The sequence below is a fragment of the Gekko japonicus genome, unplaced genomic scaffold (genome assembly GCF_001447785.1).
Source record: "Gekko japonicus isolate JY-2015 unplaced genomic scaffold, Gekko_japonicus_V1.1 scaffold738, whole genome shotgun sequence".
Taxonomy (NCBI): Eukaryota; Metazoa; Chordata; class Lepidosauria; order Squamata; family Gekkonidae; genus Gekko; species Gekko japonicus.
Window position 1 is genome coordinate 500,829 of NW_015173145.1, and position 24,738 is coordinate 525,566.

The 24,738-nt window shown below is 42.1% G+C and overlaps 1 protein-coding gene across 1 annotated transcript in view; it reads left to right on the forward strand.

Moving 5' to 3' along the window:
• The window catches only part of LOC107119731 (ankyrin repeat and KH domain-containing protein 1-like), a 118,775-nt gene that overhangs the window by 27,004 nt on the left and 67,033 nt on the right, over positions 1 to 24,738 (forward strand). The window contains exons 4-9 of the mRNA XM_015422313.1: positions 10,568 to 10,724; positions 12,956 to 13,103; positions 15,054 to 15,201; positions 16,900 to 17,133; positions 20,050 to 20,144; positions 22,052 to 22,289. Of these exons, the coding sequence (XP_015277799.1) occupies positions 10,568 to 10,724; positions 12,956 to 13,103; positions 15,054 to 15,201; positions 16,900 to 17,133; positions 20,050 to 20,144; positions 22,052 to 22,289 (1,020 nt within the window). The remainder of the gene's footprint in view (positions 1 to 10,567; positions 10,725 to 12,955; positions 13,104 to 15,053; positions 15,202 to 16,899; positions 17,134 to 20,049; positions 20,145 to 22,051; positions 22,290 to 24,738) is intronic.

Here is a 24,738-nt window from a genome sequence, read left to right on the forward strand (position 1 = left end):
TTCTTTCTCCTTTGTCTTATTTCAAATGGAATGTCTTTTAGGATTCTGATAGCATTATCTCCAACTTTCAAAGGAGCTCCAGATGCCGCTTTCAAGATTGCATCCCTCACACATCTCTTCGAGAATCTTATCACTATTTCCCCAGGCAGATTGTTTTTCTTTATATATCCTGAATATGACCTATAGGCCACATCCATATCGCTCAGCAAAGATTCCGCCTTCATCTCTGTCATTGGGGCCAATAATTCACTCATCTTCTCCTTCAGATTCTCTCCTTTAGTCTCTGGAAGGCCCTGAAAGTGAAGAATCAAATTAGCTTTTTCCATTTGTAGTTGTAACAGCTGATCCTCCATGGAGATTTGCTTCTTTTCCAGCTTTTGTACTATCTTCTTCACCTTTTGTGCAGTGGTGTCCACTTCTTTTACCTTCTCAGCTGTTTGATTCATCATTTTAAGTGTCTCACTCAACTGTGTTTGCTGGGTGGTGATACATTGATTCATTGTTGGCAGCTGCTGCTTGAGATTATTCATCTGGTCCAGCAGAGGGCGCATGGATTCTGCCAATGTCTTTGCCAGCTCACTGGTTGCTTCCGGTCTTGGGCTCTCAGTCCCTTTTGCTTTTAAAAGTTTCTCTTTCTCTTTTAAAAGTTTCTCTTTCTCCGTACTCTTCCCTGCCATCTTTGTGGATTGTTTACTTTAACCGATATTTTAAAAGTCTCTGAATATGTGCTTGTACGCTCGAACTCACCTTGGTAAGTCTTAACAGTTTTATTCGCTTTTTCTTCCGCTCCCCCCTCCAATTCGCTTTTAAGTACGTGCTTTTATTTATTTATTTATATTTGAATTTCTACCCCACCCTACCCCGAAGGCTCAGGGCGGCTTACAGGGAGGCATCTCTCCCCCGCTCGCCTCACTTTCTGTTCCATGGGTGGTTTGGGGAGCTTTTTCCCCTTTTATTTAAACGCTTAGATTGAACTCACGTTCATAGTTGGTCCTCAGATCTCGTTTAAGTTCCGTTTCTTTTGCGCGACCTCCTGCGCTTGCCCTGGTCAGCGTCACTTGGTTCCATTCGGTCTCATAGCACGAATAACCTTCAGGACGGAGAGGAGTCTCAATCAATGTTCCCTTTAAGCTGTGGAGTCTTGTGAGCAAAACTTCTACTTTGTGAGCGAGTGGCATTAAAGTTGTGAGCAAACGATTTGGCTGCTGCATAAATTAGTTTGCTCTGGAGCCGTCCTTCCTGAGCTAAGGCAAAAATACTTGAGCCGGAGGCTAAAGAACTGTGAGCTGGCTCACACTAACTCAGCTTAGAGGGAACACTGGTCTCAATTCCCCGGCATCGCACCGGCGAAGAGGCAACACTTCGAGAGTTCCATGGCCAGAGCCCTTTCAGCTGGGTCTCTGGGGGGGGGGGTGACGATCCTGTGCACCCCCTCCTTCGGCCAGAGCGCAGCTTCACCCCCGGGAGGTCCGGGGTGCGACTGCTCAGCGCGCCGCCATAAACTGGAAAAACCTACAACCCTATTTTTTTAAAGGTTTTTATTTTTTTATTTTTTAATGTACAAACAAGTACAGAGTAAAACTTAAACCACAATTTTTTATAGTATGCATGACAACATTACAAAGGTAGAATACTAAGCTAACTATAAGTGCATGTACGGAAGATTGTGTTGTAGATTGAAGAATACTATTAGCTATATTATAGCAATGCTTGATAAATGACAGCAATGATACACAGTCATCTAAACAAATAAGACACAAGACATGCATTAAAAGTGTAGAAACAATATATAGAAGCAAAATATCAATTGAATATGGATAATTAAAAATGTTGTCGTTGCTGGACATAAGTTCTAGGACAGGAAACCATTGTTCTGAAAGCATGAAGAACGTGGCCCAGAATCTGTGTATGAAATTTGATCTGATCTCTTCTCCATTATATAGTATAGTCTCATATTTTTCCAGTACCATGAGGACTGTAGGATGGTTTGTATCCTTCCATAATGAGGCAATTGTAGCTTTCACCGCTGCAAAAAGGGTGGTAATTAAATTTCTTCTCAAAGGCGGTATATCATTATTTTGCCATAGATTTAACAGAATCAGTTCAGGTTTCATAGGAATTAAGCAGTCTGTGATTAGTTGGACTGAATCGTCACATTCTGCCAAAATGTCTTTATATGAGTACAGTTCCACCAGCAATGCTTAAATGAGCCAATTTCTCCGCATCATTTCCAACATGTTGACTTTTCCCCCCAGTCAATGTAGTGTAGTTTTAACGGTGTTAGATACCAACGTGTGAGAAGTTTAAAAGATTATGTTCTAATATTTACTGATTTTGTTGTAAGTATGTGTGATTGCCAAATTTTAGACCATTGTATTTCAGAAAAGTCACTTTTGCAATCTGCCTGCCAGGATTTTATGCAAGAGGGTGATTTTGTTCCCTCTGTTAAGATTATGATTTTGTAAAGTCTCAAAATAAAGCCTTTATAGCTACATTTATCCTGTTTGAGGTGAGAATGAGCTGCCCCCTCCATATCAGATTCACAGCTGAACTGTGAGAGCTAATTAACAGGCTTGAGTAGATGACCTTGACAAATAACCGCCAGTATGGGGGGGGAGTGGCTGACACCCGCAGTCAGAGAACAGTGAAATGAAAGCTTAGCTAGTATATGCCTATAAGATGGCTTGCAGTTATAAATACGCTTGGTCATAAATCCAGCAAGTTTTGAACATCAAGATTGAACATCAGCATCTGCCCTTCTATTCAGATGCATAGAATTTTATTGAAATTTTATATCTTGTGTAGGCTTGACAAATTTTCTTTAGCTCTAGGAGCCAAACCTAAAATTTAGGAGGCAGACTGATTTTTCAGCCTTGAGGGTTTCATATTTTAATGATCATATTTTGTAATTATTGCTACCACAAAACCTAATCCTAACTACAGTTCTTGTGAATTTATTAAAGTTATGACTAAAGTGTTGTAGTACATAAAGAAATATACAGTAACCCTGGTTGTCACCACCTCAACAAAAAAACTAACCTCTAACCCTAACTTCACATCTTCCAATTTCTCGTAATTCCATTATTGCTTTAAAAATATATTTAATTAAATATTGGTGATAGTATGGCATGCAACTGGTTAAGAAATGAATTAATCTACCACTACTGAATGGTGTTAAGTATAAATCTATAAACAAGCAATGACAGGAACCTCATACACATTTATTTTTATGTCATAGAGCAAACTTTTCTGATGCAAAATCATCAGTAAGCTTTGTATTTCAATTGGGAATTTTCAGGAGACGCTATACTAAAATCATTGCTGAACATGCTAGGTGCAACAATGGAATTTCTAGGCACCATGGCAACCTGGCACCTAGAATTCATTGAGCCCTGCTCTAAGATGGCTATAATGCATCAAAGTCATATTTGGATAGGGAATACCATAAAGAACAGCAAAATCAAGTGTGACATCAAAATGAATCTACATAACAAGTTAAACTGTTATCTGTATTGCAAAAAATTTAACCAGTTGGTTATGTAGCAGGGGCTGTTCATTAAAAAGCAAATGGTAATTTTATGCCTGTTCCCTTTGTCTCTAAAATTTAGGAACCACTGCAAACTAGGTAGACCAGCTAATCACTAAGAATCTCTTCAAATTTACAAAAGAGTCGCACAACATCTTAAAAATGAATAGTTTTTTCTTTATAGCATAAGCTTTTTGGGGTAGACTAGAAGCCATGGGAAAGAACTGTTAATGTTTTTTTTCCCGGGGGGAGGGTGTGCGTCCAGAAAATTTGGGAACAGCTGACATATATGCAATACTTATTTTCCTGTCAAAGCTAGACATATTTTAATATTTTAAATACATAAATGATCAATTTATAAAACTGTATTTGGCATATTTATGCAGTTTAAAAGCAAAATTACAAATATACCCAATGAGAGAGAGAGATGTATACTGCTGCACCCTATTCTGTTTTAGCACATGTATCTTAAATTTTGCTTTCTTAATAAGTAGGAAAAAATAAAAATTAGAAAACACATTGTGTAGTAAACAAAAGAAAGTATTTTTTGGACAGAAATGGTCTCATACATTCACAACATGACTACTAGCATAACTAGATATCAAGTAAAACTTTGTAATACTGAATTCTTGAATAAGTTAATTGCATATTAACTTTTGCCAAAATTATTCACATTTACGTAATACTGAATTCTTGAATAAGTTAATTAACTTTTGCCAAAATTATTCACATTTAGAAAACAAACATAGTTTAAAAGTACTTTAAAAGTATATTTTAAATGATGTGTTTATCTGTAATGCTACACATGTATTTCACTAATTCCAAAAGAAAAAATGTTTAATTGGAGACTTTTTAGTGCTGTCAGCAGTTTCCCATTGGAAAGATGTCTTTGGGCTAGGGTGGGGAGTTGATTTCTGATTTTTTCTGGCTATTCCTTCAAAGGAATTCACATCTCTAGCTAGGGCAAAATCATTAGATACCTAAGGGTTGGATCCAAACCTTGTGTTCTCCTGGCCTAAGGCATTTTTACCAGTGAAAGGATGGGGAGGGCTTTGTTTTCCCTCTGTCCCCAAGAACAGCGTTTTGGGAAATTTAGTGGGCTGTTAAGCAGAGGCAGAATAATTTTCTAGTTGCAGAGCTTTACTGACAGTACTTTGGATCCAACCCTTAATCTTTATGGTGCTGCAAGTCTCCTTTTTTGTCTTTGCTGCAACAGATTAAACTGCTTCCCTGGTCAGATTCACAATTCAATAAGCTAGTTAAAATATTTACATTATTGAAAACTTAACATTCATCCACCAATGCATCCTAGCTTTCCCTCAAGATTAACATATTTCCTACATTAAATCTTTGTAATATGATTTACTACCTGTGCGCTTTTTCAGTATGCTTAACTCTCCCAAGGAATTTAAATTTTCTTCTCTGGAAACTTCACAGCTGTTATCAAACTGTACTCAACCAGAATTTGTTAGGGATTAAATAAAGTTCTGTCACTGTTTCATTGCAAGCAGTTGTGCGGCTGTGGTTAAACTTCTTGCTGCAGTAATTCCTGCTTATTGAATAAACTGAACTAAAGTGCATCATATCTGTGTGGCACGTGGAATGCTGCTATTATGGCAAAATTTTAGTGGTGTGCATGGTGTTCCTATGAGCAAGTGCCCTTTAAAAACCTAGTCATGTTCATGTGGTCATCAGATGAGATTTTAGAAACATGTTATCTAGCAAAAGAAACATTATGTTACTCATGGTATTGTCATAGAGTAAGGAAATTCTCGGAAATTGCTCTGGAATTGAGGAAATTTGTTTGCTTTTGTAGCATTTAATTTTGACAGCTAGGCATTCAGCCATCAGGGGTAAATTTGTCTCACCCATTGTTCTATATTGAGTGAATTTTTCTGTTTCACTCAGTTTCTGTTTTTAAAGTTTAAATTAGCTTTTATAATACCTTTATCTAAGATGGACTAGAGAACTGTGGTTGAGAGCTTGTAGAGAGCCCAGCTTTCCCTTAACAGAAGCCCCCAGTAATTGCCTTACAAACTTGCTTTTCACCTCTTCCTAAGTTTCAAGATAGTTTTCATGCAGTTCATTCAAGTTCAGATTTTAATTTAAACCAGTTATTTTTATGAAATTTTAAATGAAAAGTTCCATCCATTCCAAAGAATTGAAACTAATACAGAGCCATCCCTTTAATTCAAAAGTAATTTTCCAAATTAATTAACAGACTGGAGCTTTAATGTTTGATCCCTTTCTGAAAACCATTCCCTGATTATTTTTGCTGGCACCAAAGGCTCTCGCCTTAGACCTCATAGTTTAACCCAAAGAACAAGATGGCTTAGTTACATATGGTTGGATGGCAGAGTGGTCAGTGCTTGGGGGTGGTTGTGGTAAAAGGGGATCCTTTATTCTAAATAAAACAGCTGTTTTTACACAAACAGAAATATAATTTACTAGTAGCAAAGCCCGTTGTGAAATCAATACGAGATCTAGCAAGATGTGACATGCTGGGCCACACAGGCGCCCCCCCCCCCCGGCACTCCGGTTTCTCCCAGCGTCCCCAGAACTCGGCATGACCACAATGCTCTCTCTGTGCTTGTCTGGGGTCGCAGCCCTCCTCAAATCCGTTCCTCTGCAAGCTCCCTCCCTGAAACCTCCCGTAATTCCCCCCACAGAGTTGTCCAGTCTATACCCTCCCCAGGTAAGCATCAAGGTAGCACGTATGTTTCCCCCTGAGTGCGCAGGTCTAAACCCCACACACACACACCTGACAGCTTGCCCTACAGGGGATGATAGAAAGAAGGATCCGGGGGGGGGGGCAGCAGGCTGACCAACTGCGGCCACCACTGTCCAAGGCCTACCTGACAGGGCCCCAGAAGCTTAGGCTGCAATGTGGCCATGGAACTCGGGCCAATGACGTGGGCCTGGGAATAGGCCGGCAAGAGCAGCCCACAGCGAGAGGACGTGGTCGCGTCCCCGAGGAGCAAGCCTTGAACGCTGTGGCCGGAATCTGGGCTCCGACACGGCCCCTATGCCTCACCGCCGCTGTGGCCCTAACTTGGGCCCTGCTGCCGCCTCCGGATGCCAGCGCGGCTGGTGACCACTCCACAAATCCTCGCAGTTGCCGAAACCGCTGCAAGCCACCGAACTCGAGTTGCGGGCGCCCAAATTGGGCCGCTGCTGCCCTGTAAGTCAAGACACTGCCCTCTGAAGCGGGCCGCCACCGTTTGAGTCCACTGCGGCCGACAGGCCAGCAATCCTCAGTCAGGTAGGCCCCAGCTCTGTTGTCATGCTCCGAGCTCCTATTGACAGGGCTGGAGTCTGCGTCCTCTCTCCTGACGTGAAGTTCTGTTGTGAGGGGAATTTTGGGAAGTGCTGATTCTATGGGCGGGACTCAGGCAACGTAGCCAGTACGTTTCTGAGTGGCTGTTCAGGCAGCCAACTGATTTTGGCATGCATCGAATCTTGCCACTCCAAAACAGGATTATGATACAGGACAGATTAAGAAGTATAAAGTATAAGAAGTATAAAAGCTTAATAATTTCTTTTATACTAATAGTTTTTTGGTTGCAGCACAGGTACAGGTCTTTTTTCTTTCCTAAAGTTCCCTAAATAGACTGTGAGGTTCAGTCCTCTCCCTCGAAGCTTTGCCACCGGTGGCCGTGGCTAACGTTTGCTGGGACCGATGCCGGGATAAAGGAAAGTGAGGCGAAAGAGGGTCTCAGTCGGTCAGGGGGCGATACCTCTCAGGCGCCTCTGCCGGTGCAGCTTTGACTCTCGGCCCTCTCAGGAGCTTTGGGACAGCAGTGGTTTCCCTCTCTCTCATTCTGCTCTCCACTTTCGGTTTCCTAGTCTCAATTGCACAGCATCCTCCTCGACCCTTGCCTCCACTTCCCTTTTATCCCTCTCCCCGCTCCCAGCACCACCGCTCCACCCTGTGCGCGTTCCCTTTGCTCTGCCCCCTTCATATCATAGGATGCTCTCTCGGCATCGGGGGGGGGGCCTTTCCCATAGGACGCGACGCTGAGCTGCGAGCCTGTTGAAGATGCAGACCTCCTCCTGTGCTCGGCCGTCTCTTCCCCTTGAGGCCGCACTCGCCAGCTCCTTGTTCTTTGCTGCAGCTCCAGACGCCAGACGGATCCCTCCTCAGGGGCCTCGGGGCTGTTGACGTGCTCCCGGGTAGGTGGGGTGGCTTTGGGGAGTTCGGGGGGAGGTTGGTCTGGCTCCAGGACCGGGGAACCGGGACATAGACCTAGTCACAAGGGCTTATTTTTACCATTTGCCACTAAGGCTAATACCTTCCATAGAAAGAACACAGACTTCTCTCAGTCCCCAGCATCTCACTCAATCTCTCTAATTCTCTTCTCCCTTCTCTCCTTTCACAAACCATCTGAGCAAACCCTGTCAAATCTGCCCCTCCTGGGTTCAGCTACCATCCGGTCATAAAACACTTCGCTTCTTACCTTAGAAGTCTGCAACCACTGCAAACATACATATAAAACGCACACATTAATTCAAAGAAATAAACACACACAAAAAATATTTACAAAGCAAAACATAGGAGTGTTGTTCTGTGGTAAAAGGCAGTCACTGAAGAGTGCTGACACAAAAGGATTACCTTTGTCTTGCTGCAAAATAGAGATTGCCCACCAGAACAACCAAAGCTACTTCTGTCCCAAAACAAGCCTTAAAATAAGACTGAAATGGATCAATGGTAGAGATCATCTGGATACCCCTAAAGTTCCTATGCCTTGATGTCTTTTGGAGGGCCCCTCAGCTGAAAATATAGAAAATATAAGTTGTTTGTCAAATTGGACTATTATTGGATGGAAACCATGTCATACAGTCTGAACAGGACTAACAGTGTATTTCGATACAAACTTTATAACATAGTCACATTTAAAGAAAGATGTCTTTGAAAACCTTATGTTGTCTGCAGTATACTGTAGATTGTTACATATTGGCTATATTCCATATTTTGAATGAATTAAGCTTTCCCTTAAAAGGGGTTTTCACTCATTCAGACAGTTCCAATTTTTCTGTTGGAAAAAATTGGGTGGGTTGAGTCCTCCACTTGGAGGGGGTACATTGTATAGTGGGAGGTTTGCAGGAAAAAATTCTGTTTTTTCTCCCATGGGCTTTCCTATCTCTATTCTGGACAAGGGAGTTCTCAGCTGCTATGTTTTTGTCCATTTATGAACTCTGCTGTTTCAAACAAAGAGGTGAAGTATATCTGAGCTTGGTAAATGCCTCAGAATATTTTTTTCACACTGAAGGATAGATTGAAATTCAGCATATGTAATAGAAATGAGCAGAGATCCACAAATTTGAACTGGCCCTGATAGATGGCTAAAATTTGTTCTCCTTCCTGATCTTTCTCCCCCCCCCCCCCCCCCTTGGGAGGAGAAATTAGGTCATGCCAATGACACCATGCTGAGCTTTGGGAGTGCTTGGAGTACCTCTAAGACACAGTGCAGCACTGGAAGTAAGCCACCATCTCTCCTCCCAGCTTTCAGCTGGGGGAGCATCCTTAGTACTGAGCCTTGAAAAGGCAACTTGCTTCCTTCAGATACTTTCCAAGTCAGCATGAGTTGCAAGATCTTCTGCCCTTCTCCTGGTTTCAGACAGGGACTGCTACAATATGTGTGTGTTAGTAGTTAGCATAGTGCGCATGTGAACTGAGGGATAAGAAATCTTAAAAGCTGTGAACATCCAAGAGGTGTTTTAGGACTGTTATACATGTTGCAGCATGGTCTTATGTGTAACCAGATGCTAATTTTAAAACAGTAAAAGAACATTCGCTGCTTGCTGGCTTATTTGTGGTTGGATTTTTAATAGCTATATCATGAAAAAAGTGGTTTTACATGCTTGTTTTGCTTGTGCTGATTTCAGTGTATATACAAGTATGCTTGAGTTGCTTATTTTAAAAATAAGGCCAAAGATTATAGAAAGAAAAAGAAATCATACATATATGTGGTAGTATCTGCCAATGGGAAACTGATCTCCCCCCCCCCCCCCCCGTTTTCATTCCTCTCCTCTCTTGAAGTCCCATTTGACTCTGGAAAGGTAATTACTGAAGTCTAGGGGTCTGCATGAGTGGATAGCCATATAGGTCCAGGAAATTTTCAGGAGGAAGGGGAAGGGAGTGAAATTGCCCCATACATCAGCGCCCACCTGATGGTACTGAGAGGCGGAGGCAGTTTTAGGCCTCCCCTCCTGCATACGGCAGCCTCTTGACCTGTGTGGCCATTCACTTCAAGACTCAAATTTCCAGGGATCAAGAGATTGCAAGCAGATCTCATATTGGCAGTCCTTGAATACAAGCCATCAGCCAGAAAATCTTTATACAGTTCCCCTTAATAGAAAAATTAGAATGGTACATATATTTACTGGCTCTTGCCGCAGTAAATTAGATCGGATCAGAATGGTACATATGTGTTATTGAAATGATCAAACACTAAGCCTACCTTTAAAAAAAACAAAATAGAAATTGGGGTAAACATCAAGCTGTATTAAGTAACATAGTACTTCTTTAGTGTGATATTTTAACTTAACATGTGATAAAAGTATCTAGAACTTGCCTCAGAGTATATTGAGCTGGTGGAAAATAGCATGATACAGGTAGCATATCAATGATGAATTGCCCTATGCATCTAAATCTACATCTGATTCAAATTTGTTTTTCAAATTTGTCTGTAAATTGGTGCCATCTTTACATTAAGTGAAACAGAATTGAAGCCTCAAATGTTCATACTGCTTAACTTTTTTCATACTTACTGTATTTCTTACTTTGGGATGATTTTTACAAAAACAAATAAAATAGAAGAGTTGGAATTAAGGGCAGGTAATAAAAAATTGTCAGGCCCTGAAGCTAGCTTTGCTTTTTCAGTGTAACGATTAAACGTCTTGTAGAAGTTAAGGAACTTCTAATTTCCTGGCATGTTTGCAACTGACTACTTTAACTAATAGTGCATGTGGCTGAATTTTAAAACAGTCTTTCTGCGTTTTTTTGTGTGGTTTTCATACTAACCTCAACATACACTGAAGGAATTGGTAAATTATCCACTGCCGATGGTAAAGCCTTCGCAGATCCTGAAGTGCTCCGAAGACTGACTTCTTCTGTCAGCTGTGCATTGGATGAAGCTGCTGCTGCATTGACACGGATGAGAGCAGAGAACAATCACAATGCGGGACAAGTGGACAAGTACGTATTGAGTTAACGTATATATATCTTGCTGCGGTTATATCTACTTGGAGAGCTGGACATCAGGGCTAATTGTTTGGGGTGTGTTTTTCAACTGCTGCTCTTAATTTCAGCAGTTCATAAAGCAACAACAGCAGGTCTGAGTCTGAATTTCAGAAGTACAAGTAGAAGTATAAATGGCTGCCCACTTGTGGCCATGCTAGCCACTGAATGAAACTTTAATGAAGCTTTTAGTGGTAGAGATGGAGGTTTGAGCTAGAGCAGACAATTCAGTGCCATAAGGCAGAAATTTATTCATAGGGCATATACAGCATTCTGATGGATGCCATGAAAATGGGCGCTGTACACTCTATATTATATTGGGTAGTTGTGGTACCGAAAGCGGAGGCCCAGCTGGACAAAGATGGTTCATGAGCATTCCAACAATTTGGGTAAGTTTTCAAAAGCAGTACTTACAGATCACTGTCAAGAAAGCTCAGCAAGGATAGAACCCTCCAGTAGATTTTAGGGACAGGCAGGCTGAGTCAGAAGCAATCCAGAAAGGGAGACAAAAAAACCTACAAGCCATGGTGGCTGAAGGAGGGAGGACGGAGAACAAGCAGTGTGCTGAGAAAGGGGAACCAGAAGGAAAGGAGCTGGCGAAGGACACAGTTAAGCAGGGAAGCATTTCCTGCCACTGCACAGCAGTGTCACTGATCTGTGACAGACTAAAGGGTCCTGGGGCATGGAGGCTGTGGGGTGGGATGACAGGGGTTAAATGCCAGGAAAAACTGATCTGTGAACAGACTAAAGGGTCCTGGGGCATGAAGGCTGTGGGGTGGGATGACAGGGGTTAAATTTCACATGTGAATTTGAACTAATCATCCAGCTATTTGGTTTCAGGCTTCCATTACAGAGAATTGCTTGAATAACAGACAAAAACGTTATTAGTGCTGGACTTCTTGTGTAGTGGTTTTTAGTAGCTTTGTTAATAAAGGGTGAGAAGACATACAGTTTTCATGTGCTATGAAATTCTGGTATGCCAGATTGGTGCGTACCTGTTATTCACCAGTGTATTTAAGACTTCTGCCCTTCTTGGCACTGTCCTATCTCCTTGCCATACCTCTTGTTTTGAATAGTAGGTTTTCAGTCTCTGCCTTCTTGTGAACTCTTATTTGTATACTGATCAGTAGGAAGGAAGTGAAGCCAGGTTTTATTTTATAGACTGCTTAAACTTCTCTATCAGACTATCAGATGCATATCTAGTGAACATTGAATAAATAAAATCAACATCTAACTTGGTTACATCTATTATAGTCACTTCTGCAAATGAGATTTGAATCTCTGGAGAGCTAAACGTCAACTTTTGAATATCAACACCTATGTGTCATGTTTTATAAGCATCTTCCACTTTCCACATTCATGGGAAAAATATGTGTTACAGGTTGGCCTACAAAGGAGAAATACTCTACCTTAAATACTGGCAGATTTCTTTTTATACTGTAATTTAGAAGATATCAATCCTTGATCCTTATCAAATTTCACTCCTCAGTTATTCCTGCATATCCAGGATTCTGGGAATTATTTTGCATATCCTGTACCATTTGGATCAAGTGTAAATTTTTAAAAATGCTTCCTGCAACTTCAGGAGTACCATTGTACCAAAACCCTGCATTCTTTTAAAACCTTGATCCTACCCCTTCACTTCTAGTGCAATCTTGGCTCCATTATGCCTCTACCAACACCATAATTAAGTGTGTGTGTATTTTAAAAATTGTTACCATTACTGTCCTAGGAGTTACCACACAATTTTATAGAGATAAACCTCAAAGCCCATCTTGTTTCTTCTCCAAACAGAAACGGCATTATGGCTCTTCAGTTTTGTCACTTTGGAATAGCGGGTTCTCCAGATAATCCTATTGGCATTATTCAAATAAATGCAGAATTTCTCAGTTCAGACATTCTCTTCCAGTCAAAAGGGAGCCAGGAAGGCTCATGCAAGTTTGTTGGGCACTCCCTAGAAAACAGTCTTAGGAGGAAAATACCGAGTAAGGCCAGAATTTTAAGTTGCAGATTTTTTTCCCCTTTGAATGCCTTACATTGTTTTTGCATGAACCCCTTTTTAAAATTCTTTCTAAATTCAAAAGTTGTATGCTATAACAATGGCAAGTTGTTAATGGCAAGTTATCCTTTGTTGTGGTGCTGTTGGCTGTTTTCTGTATGCATTTATCATATTTAACATTTTCTTCCAGTCGCAGTTTGGCAGAAGCATGCTCAGACGGGGATGTAAATGCAGTCCGGAAGCTGCTGGATGAAGGAAGGAGTGTAAATGAACACACAGAGGAAGGGGAGAGTCTCCTTTGTTTGGCGTGTTCAGCTGGTTATTATGAGTTGGCACAAGTGAGTGGGTAGCAGTCGGCTAAACGGTTCTTGTGTGCTCTGGAAATGAGAGGCCTTTTACGTATAAACTATTTTAGCTGTCTTCATTTTTCAGTGGAAAGGGAAAACTTCCCTTTACCTAAAGGTATAATAGAAATATGTGGCATCCCTAAAATATCCATATTGGTAATCTCTTGCTGAAATCTGTAGCAAGCCCAGCAGTAATTTATATGCTGACAGTTTATTTTGTTTAGGATTTTTTTTGGGGGGGGGGGTTAATTTGGCAAGGACTGTAAAAGCAAAGTTGTGAGGGTCATGCACCAGACTGAAAGTTAGATTGTAAATTCCCACCTACATTGTGGATGCCCTGATACTGTGCTCCGCCCACAGGGCTGGCTTTTGTTCCCTCAGCTACCCCTGTTGCAGAAAGAGGAGTCTTAGAGGTGGCAGCAGTTCTGGAGAACAAGCTTACCATCTCTGTTTAGCACTTTTCTCTCGCTTGCATAACCCTCCTTATTTTGGTCATCAGATTTTATGCAGTTGTTACCAAAAGTCTTAAGGGCCACTTTAAATATTGGAGCAACAAAATCTGGGGAAATCGTGAACTTTAAAACTTGATCTGGCACCTGTTTTGTGCCAAAGATGGTTATGAACAGTGGATTTGGAAACAAATGATTGTTTAAATTATTGTAGGAGCCTAGCAGTTTGGAAGAACTTCAGGTAGGGCAAATGAGCTGAAGATGAGTGGCATGAATATGGATCATCTGAGTTGCAATACTTGCTTCTGTACTTGGTAATAAGCATTATTAAGTATTCAAGTCAGTTATCGCTGTAGCCTCTCGAATGAGTGTGGCAGTGATGCTTCCTGTTGTTCTCATACAGGGGCTCTCTTTGTAAGGGGTGAAGTGTTTCTCTAGTGTTAAGGCTTGAGAGTGAGAAAGAGAGAGAGAGAGAAGGCAGTGAGGACAAACAGGTGCAAGGTCAGGAGGCAGGTATTTCAGAAGATAGATCTTGGCTGAAGGGCTGATCTGAGAGACACTTCCCTCTTCCTACCTAGAATCAGTCCTTCTGTCTCAGAGGTAGCCTGGATAACTGGATTAAACCGGTTCAGGTCACTCTTGCCGTTGTTTGCAAGACAGACTAAAGATAGAAGAGAAGTTGGTGTGCTTTAACTGGCTAGGCTTTCTCGCCTGCAGTTATTGAATCTTGAGATTAGCTGCCTCTTGTTGCCATAGCAGAGCATTGTTGTGGCTTCTAGCCTCTCCCTCTCTTGGTGTTAAGGCTGAGAGATGGAGGCAAGTGCAGTTCCCATAATGCTGTGCCTTTTCTCCTTGGACTTGGAAGGGAAGTGGCAGTAGCACAGGCAGGTGCAGTTTCTGCTTCTCTGCTAGCCCAGGGCTGCTCCTGCACATTCCACACCAGTAGTAAATTGAATAGCTGTAAAAACTGTCCAGATAGCTTTGGTTTAGTGATCTCCCCTATCTCAGTAAAAAAAAAGAGCAAGAGTTCAGTAGCACCTTAAAGACTAACAAAATATGTGGCAGGATATGAGCTTTTGTGAGTCTCTCCTCACTTCTTCAGATACCAGTGACTCACAAAAGCTCCTGCCCTGCCACATATTTTGTTGGTCTTCCAGGTGCTCCTGGACTTTTGCTCTTTTCTGCTGCTACAGACAGACAAACACGGTTAGCCATCTCGATCTGTCCCCTATTTCAGAATGATATATCTGTGTGGCATCATCTTTTTCTCTCTGCCATAGGCTGTATTTTAGTAAGCCCTTTGAGCAGGGATTGTGTTCTGTGCAGGGCTTACTACTTGCTTTCTACTACGCACTACACAAAACACAAATAAATAGTCCTTTGGCTGCACCTCTGATTCTTCTTCTCCACTGGGAGAATTAACAAGGTAAAAAGATCAGGAAAGCAGAATGATAACTTTAAATCTTAGTGATCTTTTGTTTCACTCGTGCAGGTGTTGCTTGCCATGCATGCCAATGTTGAAGATCGAGGTAATAAAGGAGACATAACCCCACTCATGGCAGCAGCCAGTGGCGGCTATGTGGATATTGTGAAATTGCTGCTTGTTCATTGCGCTGATGTCAATGCTCAGTCTTCCACAGGTGAGTGTACTTAAAAGCAATGAAAATACGTGAATGCAAACTGGAAGCATTTTCAGAAATTATGTACTCTTGTAGGAAATACATATCAGTTGCATTATTAGCTTGAAGATTAGGCTGATATAAGTGGCCTTCCTTTGAGCAAATGCTTGACTAAACTTGACAGAGAAACAGGGTTAGTGTTAGTGTTACTTTTAAAAAAACAGCTAAATTTAATGGCTGCTTGTAACTGTTGGGAGGAAATTAACTTTGTGGACAATGATTCAAGCTGCTGCAACGCATTTTTGTGTATTAAGAATTGTACTTTGAAATAATTGCCCATTAGATAGCTTACTGAAATGGCAGTTCAGTAATTTTCATATTTAGTTATTTTCCACATTTGAAGATGCCAAGAAAATACCATCTGTAGACGCAAGATTGATATGGTTCTCTAGCTGGTCTGGTAGGTAAAGTCGGTATATAAACTTAGAGCCCAGGTGGAAGTCCTCCAAGCCATATCGAAAACCATGGGCAAGTTGGAGCGCACACTCATGTCCATTTCCTCTTGTTGCATTAGAGGAAGGAGCTCAGAGAGGCTGTTGGAAGTTGGGCAGCAGAAAGACAGATGTGTTGTGAGGGCATGTTTCAGAAGTACATTAATTTGCTAGCACCTTGAACAAGGAGGTTGAAGCAAGCCCCATCTCCTGAGAAAGTACTGGAAGAGTGCCTGTCAGAGATAAGATTCGTGTCTTGGATCTGAAGAAACTGAGAGGCATCGTGTCCCTTTGCTTTAGCTGTGGTTTTGAACTCTGCCTTTTTCAGAGTTTACCAGTGTTTATCAAAATCTTAGTTGTGCTGGCTCTTTCCCCCTTTCTTCCTAAAGGGTAGCTTTCTGCAAATATACAAATCCTGTATGGATTGAAATTATGATTATGTCTGCTTGCCCTGATGTTTACCCCTTGTGTTGGTCGCATCTGTGTGATTTGTACCCCTCAGTCTTATGGTGTGCAGATTGCTTAGATAATTCCTAAGTGAGTTGGGTGCTGTGCCCTTTGTAAACTTTACAGAGAGTAAACTGGCTGACCCTGTGCAGATGCTGAAGGGGTATTCCTGCAGACTTTATATATTTGGGAGAGTCCCCAGGTGTGCAGAAAATATGGTTCTGTAAATCAGTTGCAGGGGGGGGTTGGTTGAAGGTAGAGGGGAGTTTCCTAATAAATTCCTCCTCCCACTTGTGAAGGCTGGTCAAGGTACATGCCATGGGTGAGCTGGTGGAGTCCTAATTCCCCATAGTCAAAACATTTTGGCTTGGTTTAGCAGCTAACTGATACCTTGACTGTGCAGTTGGACTGTGGTGTTAGCTGTGCCGAGTGATTGTAGGCTTTTCTGTAGAAAAGATTGCATCTGTGACATAGACTTTAAAAACTTGTTAGTTTTTAAGGTGCCACAAGACTTTTGTGCTTTTGTTGGAACATGTTTACTCCTCTTGAATGTATAGATTAGTTTCACAGCACTGCTATAAAATTAAAAGGGCACCTCAGTTTTACTTGTAGTTGGGGGGGGAGACACCATTAGGAATTATGATATTAAAATTATAATTCTGATAAAATGATTAACTTTATTATGATCAAGTGACAAGAGTAAGAAAATGAACATTCAGATCCCGCTTTAACGTGTCGAGGCAGGACTGGAGAGTTATCTTTGCATCTTTTCTCCTTTTAGGTAACACGGCACTCACTTATGCCTGTGCTGGGGGATTTGTGGACATTGTCAAAGTGTTGTTGAAAGCAGGGGCAAATATTGAAGATCATAATGAAAATGGACATACCCCTTTAATGGAGGCAGCCAGTGCTGGTCACGTGGAGGTTGCAAGAGTGCTTCTGGAATACGGTGCAGGAATCAACACTCACTCCAATGAGTTCAAAGAAAGTGCCCTGACACTGGCATGTTACAAAGGTAAGGTGTCTTGAATGATTGTAGGGGAAGATAGAGATGATCGCGTAGAATGATAATGTGTGTCATACTACAGAATACATGGCATGTAATTAAAATTTTTAGGCACAGTATACATTGCATAAATTTAGTTAAAATGTTCAAATGGGAAAATCAGGAAATTGCAGGGGGGGGTTCCACAGTTTTAAGATGGATGCTTCTGATGTTGCGTTAGTTTGAACTGGATGTGATCAGGGAATGGATAATTGTGGCCAAATCTTGCCTGTGGAGGAAATTTATTTATTTTTTTATTTAACCTTCAACTTTATATCCCACTCGAATCCTCTTTTTCACAGAGGGTCTCAGAGCGGCTTACAATTGGTGCTAGTCACACAAGTTTTTCCCTAACTAGGGCCACAGAGTTGTATAGGGTAGGGTTACCTATCAGCACCCTTGTGGTGGTGGTTGGGATGCTCATTCCTCGGCTTCGGCACTCGGTACTTCATTCGGCTCGGCATTCTTGTTCGTCCCGGCGCGATAGTTTTTCCTATGGGGTGCACGACTCGCGTCTTCTGCTAGTCCCAGCCACGTCCTTCTGGCTCCGCTGCGCCAGCGTCTGATGTCATCATTGTGCCCCGTCTCAGCAGCCGCCTGGGTGTTTTCCTCTCTCCTGGCCACCAGGGATCGCCATGTCGATCGCTGTAACTTGCTTCACCCAGGGCTGAGCAAAGGTGTTATACAAGTCACAGAGGAGACTTAAGCTTCAATCTTTAACATTCAAAAAGATTTCAAAGATCTCTATGCTAATCTCTGTGGAATATATTTTTGGTTGTATGTTGTTGTTCAGTCGCACAGTCGAGTCCGACTCTTCGCGACCCCATGGACCAGATCCCGCCAGGCCCCCCTGTCTTCCCCCATGGACCAGATCCCGCCAGGCCCCCCTGTCTGAAGTTTGCTCAATTTCATGTTTCAATTTCATGTTCGTTGCATCTATGACACTGTCTAACCATCTCATCCTTTGCCGTCCCCGTCTTCTTTGACCTTCAATCTTTCCCAGCATCAGGGTCTTCTCCAGTGATTGCTCCCTTCTCATTTGGTGGCCAAAGTATTTGAGCTTCAGTTTCATTATCTGGCCTTCCATTACTTACCTGGTGGTACATATGTTTCACAACAGAGCCAACAGTGGCTCTATGTGGCAGTTTGCAGATGCAAAAAACAGAGTGTGTGTATGCATGTGTGTGTGTGCGTATGTGTGTGAGGGGAGATACAGCCACTTCTCCCTGTGTGTCGTAATTGCAAGCAGAAAAGAGCTTCATGCGTGCCTGGGAGCCACAAAACTCTGATCGCTCATGTGATACAAAGTTCTTATGTTGTTCCCCAATAAACACGAGGGCTTTGTAACATGGAGATGGGAGTTTCAAGCAGACAGAGCAGCTAGAACATTTATGTTTTATCTTGGCCTAGGCAAGGAAAGACAGGTGTCTAAATTAGACTGCAATCCCATGCCTATATACTGGGGAATAAGCTTTGTTAAACATATTGGGCCTTTTGTCCTAATAGACATGCACGAGACTGAGCATGAAACGTCATTTCTTTTTTTGCTGTCAAGTTGCAGCTGACTTATGGCGATCCCGTAGGGTTTTCAAGGCAAGAGAGGTTCAGAGGTGGTTTGCCACTGCCTGCCTGTGTGTAGCGACCCTGGTATTCCTTGGTGGTCTCCCATCCAAATACTGACCAAGGCTGACCCTGCTTAGCTTCTGAGATCTGGGCAATGTTCCCTCTAAGCTGTGGAGTCTTGTGAGCAAAAATTCTACTTTGTGAGCTACTGGCATTAAAGTTGTGAGTGAGCAATTTGGCCGCTGCATAAATTAGTTTGCTCTGGAGCCATCCCGAGCATGACCTTGCTAGCGTGTGATATGTGCAATTGTGCGATAGTTTGAACATTCCTTGGCATTGCCCTTCTTTGGGATTGGAATGTATACTGACCTTTTCCAATCCTGTGGCCACTGTTGCGTTTTCCAAATTTGCTGGCAAATTGAGTGCAGCACTTTAACAGCATCATCTTTTAAGACTTTGAATAGCTCAGCTGGGATACCATCACCTCCACTAGCTTTGTTGTTAGTAATGCTGTCTAAGGCCCATTACTTCACATTCCAGGATGTCTGGCTCGAGGTCAGTGATTATACCGTCGTGGTTGTCAAGGACATCGAGGTCTTTCTTGTATAGTTCTTCTGTGTATTCTTGCCATCTTTTCCTAATCTCTTCTGCTTCTGTTAGGTCCCTACCGTTTTTGTCCTTTATCATGGCCAGCTTTGCATGGAACGCTCCCTTGATTTCTCCAATTTTCTTGATTGTATTTTTTTTTTTGTAATTTGTAATTTGATTGTAATTTTCTTGGTTGTATGTACTTGAGGTCTAAATTTTTATTATTGCAAATGCATAATAACCTATCCCAGGTCATTCAGCCACGTTTGGGGCAATCCTTACTCTTAGCTCCTTTTTGCAAGAGGTTTTCTTTGCTTCTGTGTAGGACTGTGTAGGGAAAGAGCTGTGAACTCCAGCTGAAGCTGCATTCTCCCTTTGCACCCTCCCTAACTGGGTAGTCTGTGTACATCAGAGTATGTAAAGTTTTCTGTATGAAAGCTATTGAGTCATTCATTTCAAATCACACGCTCAGTTACAGCGATGGTGTTGAAACTCTAATAGGTTGAGCATATGTCAAATTTAGTTGCCCTGCAACTAAGAAAGGTCCTTGCATCTGTACCTATATGGGAGAGGCTCCCACACAGTTTCAGATACATCTAAAGATCAACTTGAATTACAGAATATGAAGAAAGCTTTATGCTTATACATGGACATGCATATAGCATTGCAGGCACGTATATTGAGCTGTTTTGGTATTGGATTGTTCATTAGGATTTAATCTGTTTTGTTTTGAAGGTCACTTAGATATGGTTCGTTTCCTGCTTGAAGCTGGAGCTGATCAAGAGCACAAAACGGATGAGATGCACACAGCTTTAATGGAAGCTTGCATGGTGAGTGACTATGAAAAAAGATATTTGCGAAAGTACATGTATGTTTTATTGTTTTGTAAACTGGGAGGTGGGGGGATGAAACTGCAAATACATATAATAATTCAAATTAAAAAATGAATGCATTGGATTGGTGATTGCATGATCTGTTCCACCATATGAGAGGAGACATAAATACAATTTTAGCTTTGAATTGATCTGCACAGCCAATAGGATGTGGAACCTAACAAGCAATGCAAGTGATAAGATGCTCCAGCGGTCTCTGTATGGAAGTTAAATAGTGTTGAAATAGATGCATGGGCAACATGTTCACAGCATACCATGAACAGTTCTGTGGGTGTTCTAAAATAAGTCCATCAGCAGTTTTCAGTCCTTTTAGTGTTTCCTTAACTGTAAACAATGGAAGTAGTTGACATACTGCTTTTAAATTCTTGTAAGTACTATTCCAATAAAATAATATATAATAATATATATATAGTTAATTAAAACTGCATTGAAGTAGTTCTGAAGAAATTAGGACTTAATTCTTTTTTTAGCTTCATATTAATTAGAAACAAGTAGGTGATGGCTTATGTTCCAAAGTAGCAAATTCTTTTTTTTAGCTTCATATTAATTAGAAACAAGTAGGTGATGGCTTATGTTCCAAAGTAGCAAAAATGCCCGTTAAGGAGCTGATGGAATGGTAGAGAAAGAAGAACTTTTCTACCTTTCTGACAGTACAAGAACTCATGGGCACTCAATGAAATGAATGAGCAGGAGGCTTAGATCAGATAAAAGGAGGTACCCAAAGAGTAATTAACTTGTGGGATTCATTGCCGCAGGAAATGGTGGCAGCTACAAGCATAGTCAGCTTCAAGAGGGGATTGGATAAACATGGAGCAGAGGTCCATGAGTGGCTATTAGCCACAAGGTATAGATGGAACCAATGCTCCCTCTAAGCTGTGGAGTCTTGTGAGCAAAAATTGTACTATGTGAGCTACTGGCATTAAAGTTACGAGTGAGTGATTTGGCTGCTGCATAAATTAGTTTGCTCTGGGGCCATCCTTTCTGAGCTAAGAGAAAAATTTGTGAGCTGGAGGCTAAAAAAACTGAGCTAGCTCACACTAACTCAGCTTAGCGGGAACACTGGATGGAACTCTTAAGTCTGGGGCAGTGATGCTCTGTATTGTTGATGCTTGAGGGGCAACAGTGGGAGGGCATCTGGAGTTCTGGACCCGCTGGTGGATCTCCTGTATCCATTTACTTTCCTTGGATTCTTACTTGGTTTTTTCATGCATCTGATGAAGTGGACTCTAGTTTGCAAAAACTTGTGCTAGAATAAAAACTTGCTAGTCTTGAAGTACCAGTATGGTGTAGTGGTTAAGAGCGACGGACTCTAATCTGGAGAACTGAATTTGATTCCCCACTCCTCCTCCCCGTGAAGCCTGCTGGGTGACCTTGGGCCAGTCCCAGTTCTTTCAGAACTCTCAGCCTCACCTCCCTCACAAGGTGCCTGTTGTGGGGAGAGGAAGGGAAGGCCACTTTGAGACTCCTTAGGGTAGAGAAAAAAAGGTGGGATACAGAAGGGAAAAGGGGGTAGGGGAAAATATAAATTCATCAGGTTTGTCAAATATTATGTTATGTACAACAGGTAAGATCATATGTATTACCAAATGTATTACATATTTCAAATATAGAAGCAGACATCAAAACATCAATATTACAGCATTTTGGGATAGATTCTCTCTTTAAAGAGTAAACGAGAACTTTCCTAAGGTTAACGATAATCTGTTAATGATAAAAGAAATTACATCTTTAACAACTGGACGAACGTCTATGCTAAAATTAAATCATTTTTTTATCATTTTAATGGTACTTAGCAGGTTCTTGGTAGGACCATTTCCTTCATTAAGTTATGCTTTTTTTAACAGGATGGACATGTGGAAGTAGCTCGTTTGTTGCTGGATAGTGGTGCTCAAGTAAACATGCCCGCTGATTCATTTGAATCTCCACTGACACTCGCTGCTTGTGGCGGACATGTGGAACTAGCAGCTTTGTTGATTGAAAGGGGAGCAAATCTTGAGGAAGTCAATGATGAAGGCTATACTCCATTGATGGAAGCGGCTCGGGAAGGCCACGAGGAAATGGTGGCTCTGCTACTGGCACAAGGTAAAAGGACAGTTTACTTCTGTAGCAACTAGGCCTAGCTCCCTTTTTACCTGACTATCCCTTGGCAAGGGAGATAAGACTTTTTGTTCATTTGGATCTGTATGCTGCTGTCCTCTTGGCCGTATGAGAGATGGCTGAGAGGGGGAGATATTGTGTTTCAGCTGACAAGGAAACATTTGTGGGTATCCAGATTGGTCCAATAGATGCTGCTTCTGCACAGATGAATTTTCTTTATGCTGGCAGTCCTGCCGAGGCCACATCCTCTGACACGGAATGCCATTGTCTTGGTGTTCTGATTTCTTTCAGCTTTATTTATTTGTTTAGGTTTAGAAAGCCAAGATGGTGTTGTGGGTTAGAGTGCCAAACTAGGGTTGAGGAGACCAAGGTTCAAATCCGCATTCCGCCTTGGAAGCTTGCTGGGTGACTGGGTGCTCTTAGCCTCATTTGCCTCACAGGATTGTTGTGGAGGAGAGGAGAACAATATAACCTACTTTGGTCCCTATTGGGAAAATGGTGGGGTATAATCATGGGTGGGTTGGCTGAGAGCATAGGAGGGAGTGTGGTTGTTGCAATGTTGGTTGATGGGATGCAACATTTGAAGTCCTTTGTAGGTCTGCGGTGGGGTTTGTGCACAGGCGCATGGAGGGGTATGGTGGTGAAACTGATAAAGTAGTCTCTGGCTTGGTGTTGAAGACTGGGTCACCATCATCCATGCTGAAACTGCTTTGTTTGGCTCTGGCCGTTGTCAGTACTTCATGACCACCATGGTGGCCATGGGACTGACCCAAGACACAAGGAAGATCATAGATCCTCTCCTCTCTGAACTGGTTTCTTTTATTTTTTTAAATTTTTTAATATTTTTATATTTTTATATTTATACCCCGCCTTCCGCCTTGTTATCTAGTAAGGGAGCTAGAAGTAAAAAAGCATTGGTCTACTGAAGGCATGAGTGGTACTGTCTCACACCCCCTTCACAAGGACGATGGCCGGATGAAAATGATCTGTTCCTGGAGACTATTGGATCAGATTGTTTTCTAGAATACTTTAGAGGATTTTGATGGCAACTCTGCTAGGGAGTAAGTCTTTTCACACAGTCTTCTTCCAAACTCAAGATAGAGCTCCTACTCCTTGGCTTAGTGAGGACTTGTGTGTGGAGTGGGAAGACAGCTAGGTTGCTCTTGCAGAAAGACTATATAGAGCACACAATAGAGTTCATTGGCCAGTGTAGTATAGTGGGCCGAGTGTTGGCCTGGCATCTGGGAGATCCAGGGTCAGATCCCCAGAGTGCAATGAGCTTGTTGGGTTGGCCTCCACCTCAGTCTCCCTTACCAGGTGACTTTGAAGATAAACTGAAGAAGGGAAACCGACATAGACTACCCTGAGATAAAAACATGCAAGATAGATCTGAATGTTTCAGAATCTGCTACAAAGGAAGTTTACAGAGGAGAGTAATTCAACTGTTAACACTGACATTTTTGCAAGATTCTTTGTGGATGAAATCTCTCAGATCCAGTTCAAAAGTAAATGAAGAATTAGAGGAGTTAGAAGCACTGTTTGGTCAGCTTGTTTGGTCCTTCAGATTAATGTTGGCAGGCTAATAGGTCTTTGGTAGAGGGGGAGGGCAGTTTTACAGGCCTGTGAAAGGATACTATGGTATTAGGCCTATGGTAAAAGACAATCCAAATAATTATAGGCCAGTGTCAGATTTTGGTTGGGAGAGGCAGGGAATTGAGCAGGTGGTGGCACGCCAGCTTTGTTTTCCTGGATGATACATCTGCCCTTGATTTGTTTCAGTCCAATTTCACTCCAACTATGCAACTGGCAGTGGTTAGTCTAGTGGAGGATCTCTGTGTGCAGATGGATAAAGGCAGTACTTTGCAAATAATTTTGGCTGCAGATGCTGTGGACTGCCGCACTTGTGTTAAATAATCTGGAAAGTGGAGTGGGTGTGCAGGGAGTGGCTCTCTGGTGGTTTCAGTGCTTATCCATGTGTTTTCGGAGAGAACCGATTCCATGAGAGTTGTCCTAGAGCAGGGGTGGCCAAACTTGATTAACGTAGGAGCCACGTTGAATAAACGTCAGATGTTTGAGAGCCACAAGACATGAACATACATGTTTTAATTGAAAAATATGCAGATTTTGCATATTAAATTAAAGAGGCAAATGCCTTCTCCAGGCCAAGCCAGTCTGCCAGTGTGGTGGGGCTTGGAGAACATATTTAACTTTAGATGGGGAGGGAGGGAGGGAAGAAAGGTGGAAAGAAAGAAAGTGGAAAGAAAGCAGACAGATGGGGGAGGGGGGAGAGGCAGAAAGAAAACAACTTGTAACTTCAAATGTGTCCTCCAAGCCCTCCACGCTGGCTTGGCTTGGAGAAGGGATTTAAAGAGACAAATGCCTTCTCCAAGCCAGCTTGGGGGGGGGGCTTTGAGAACACATTTAAAGTTAAAGT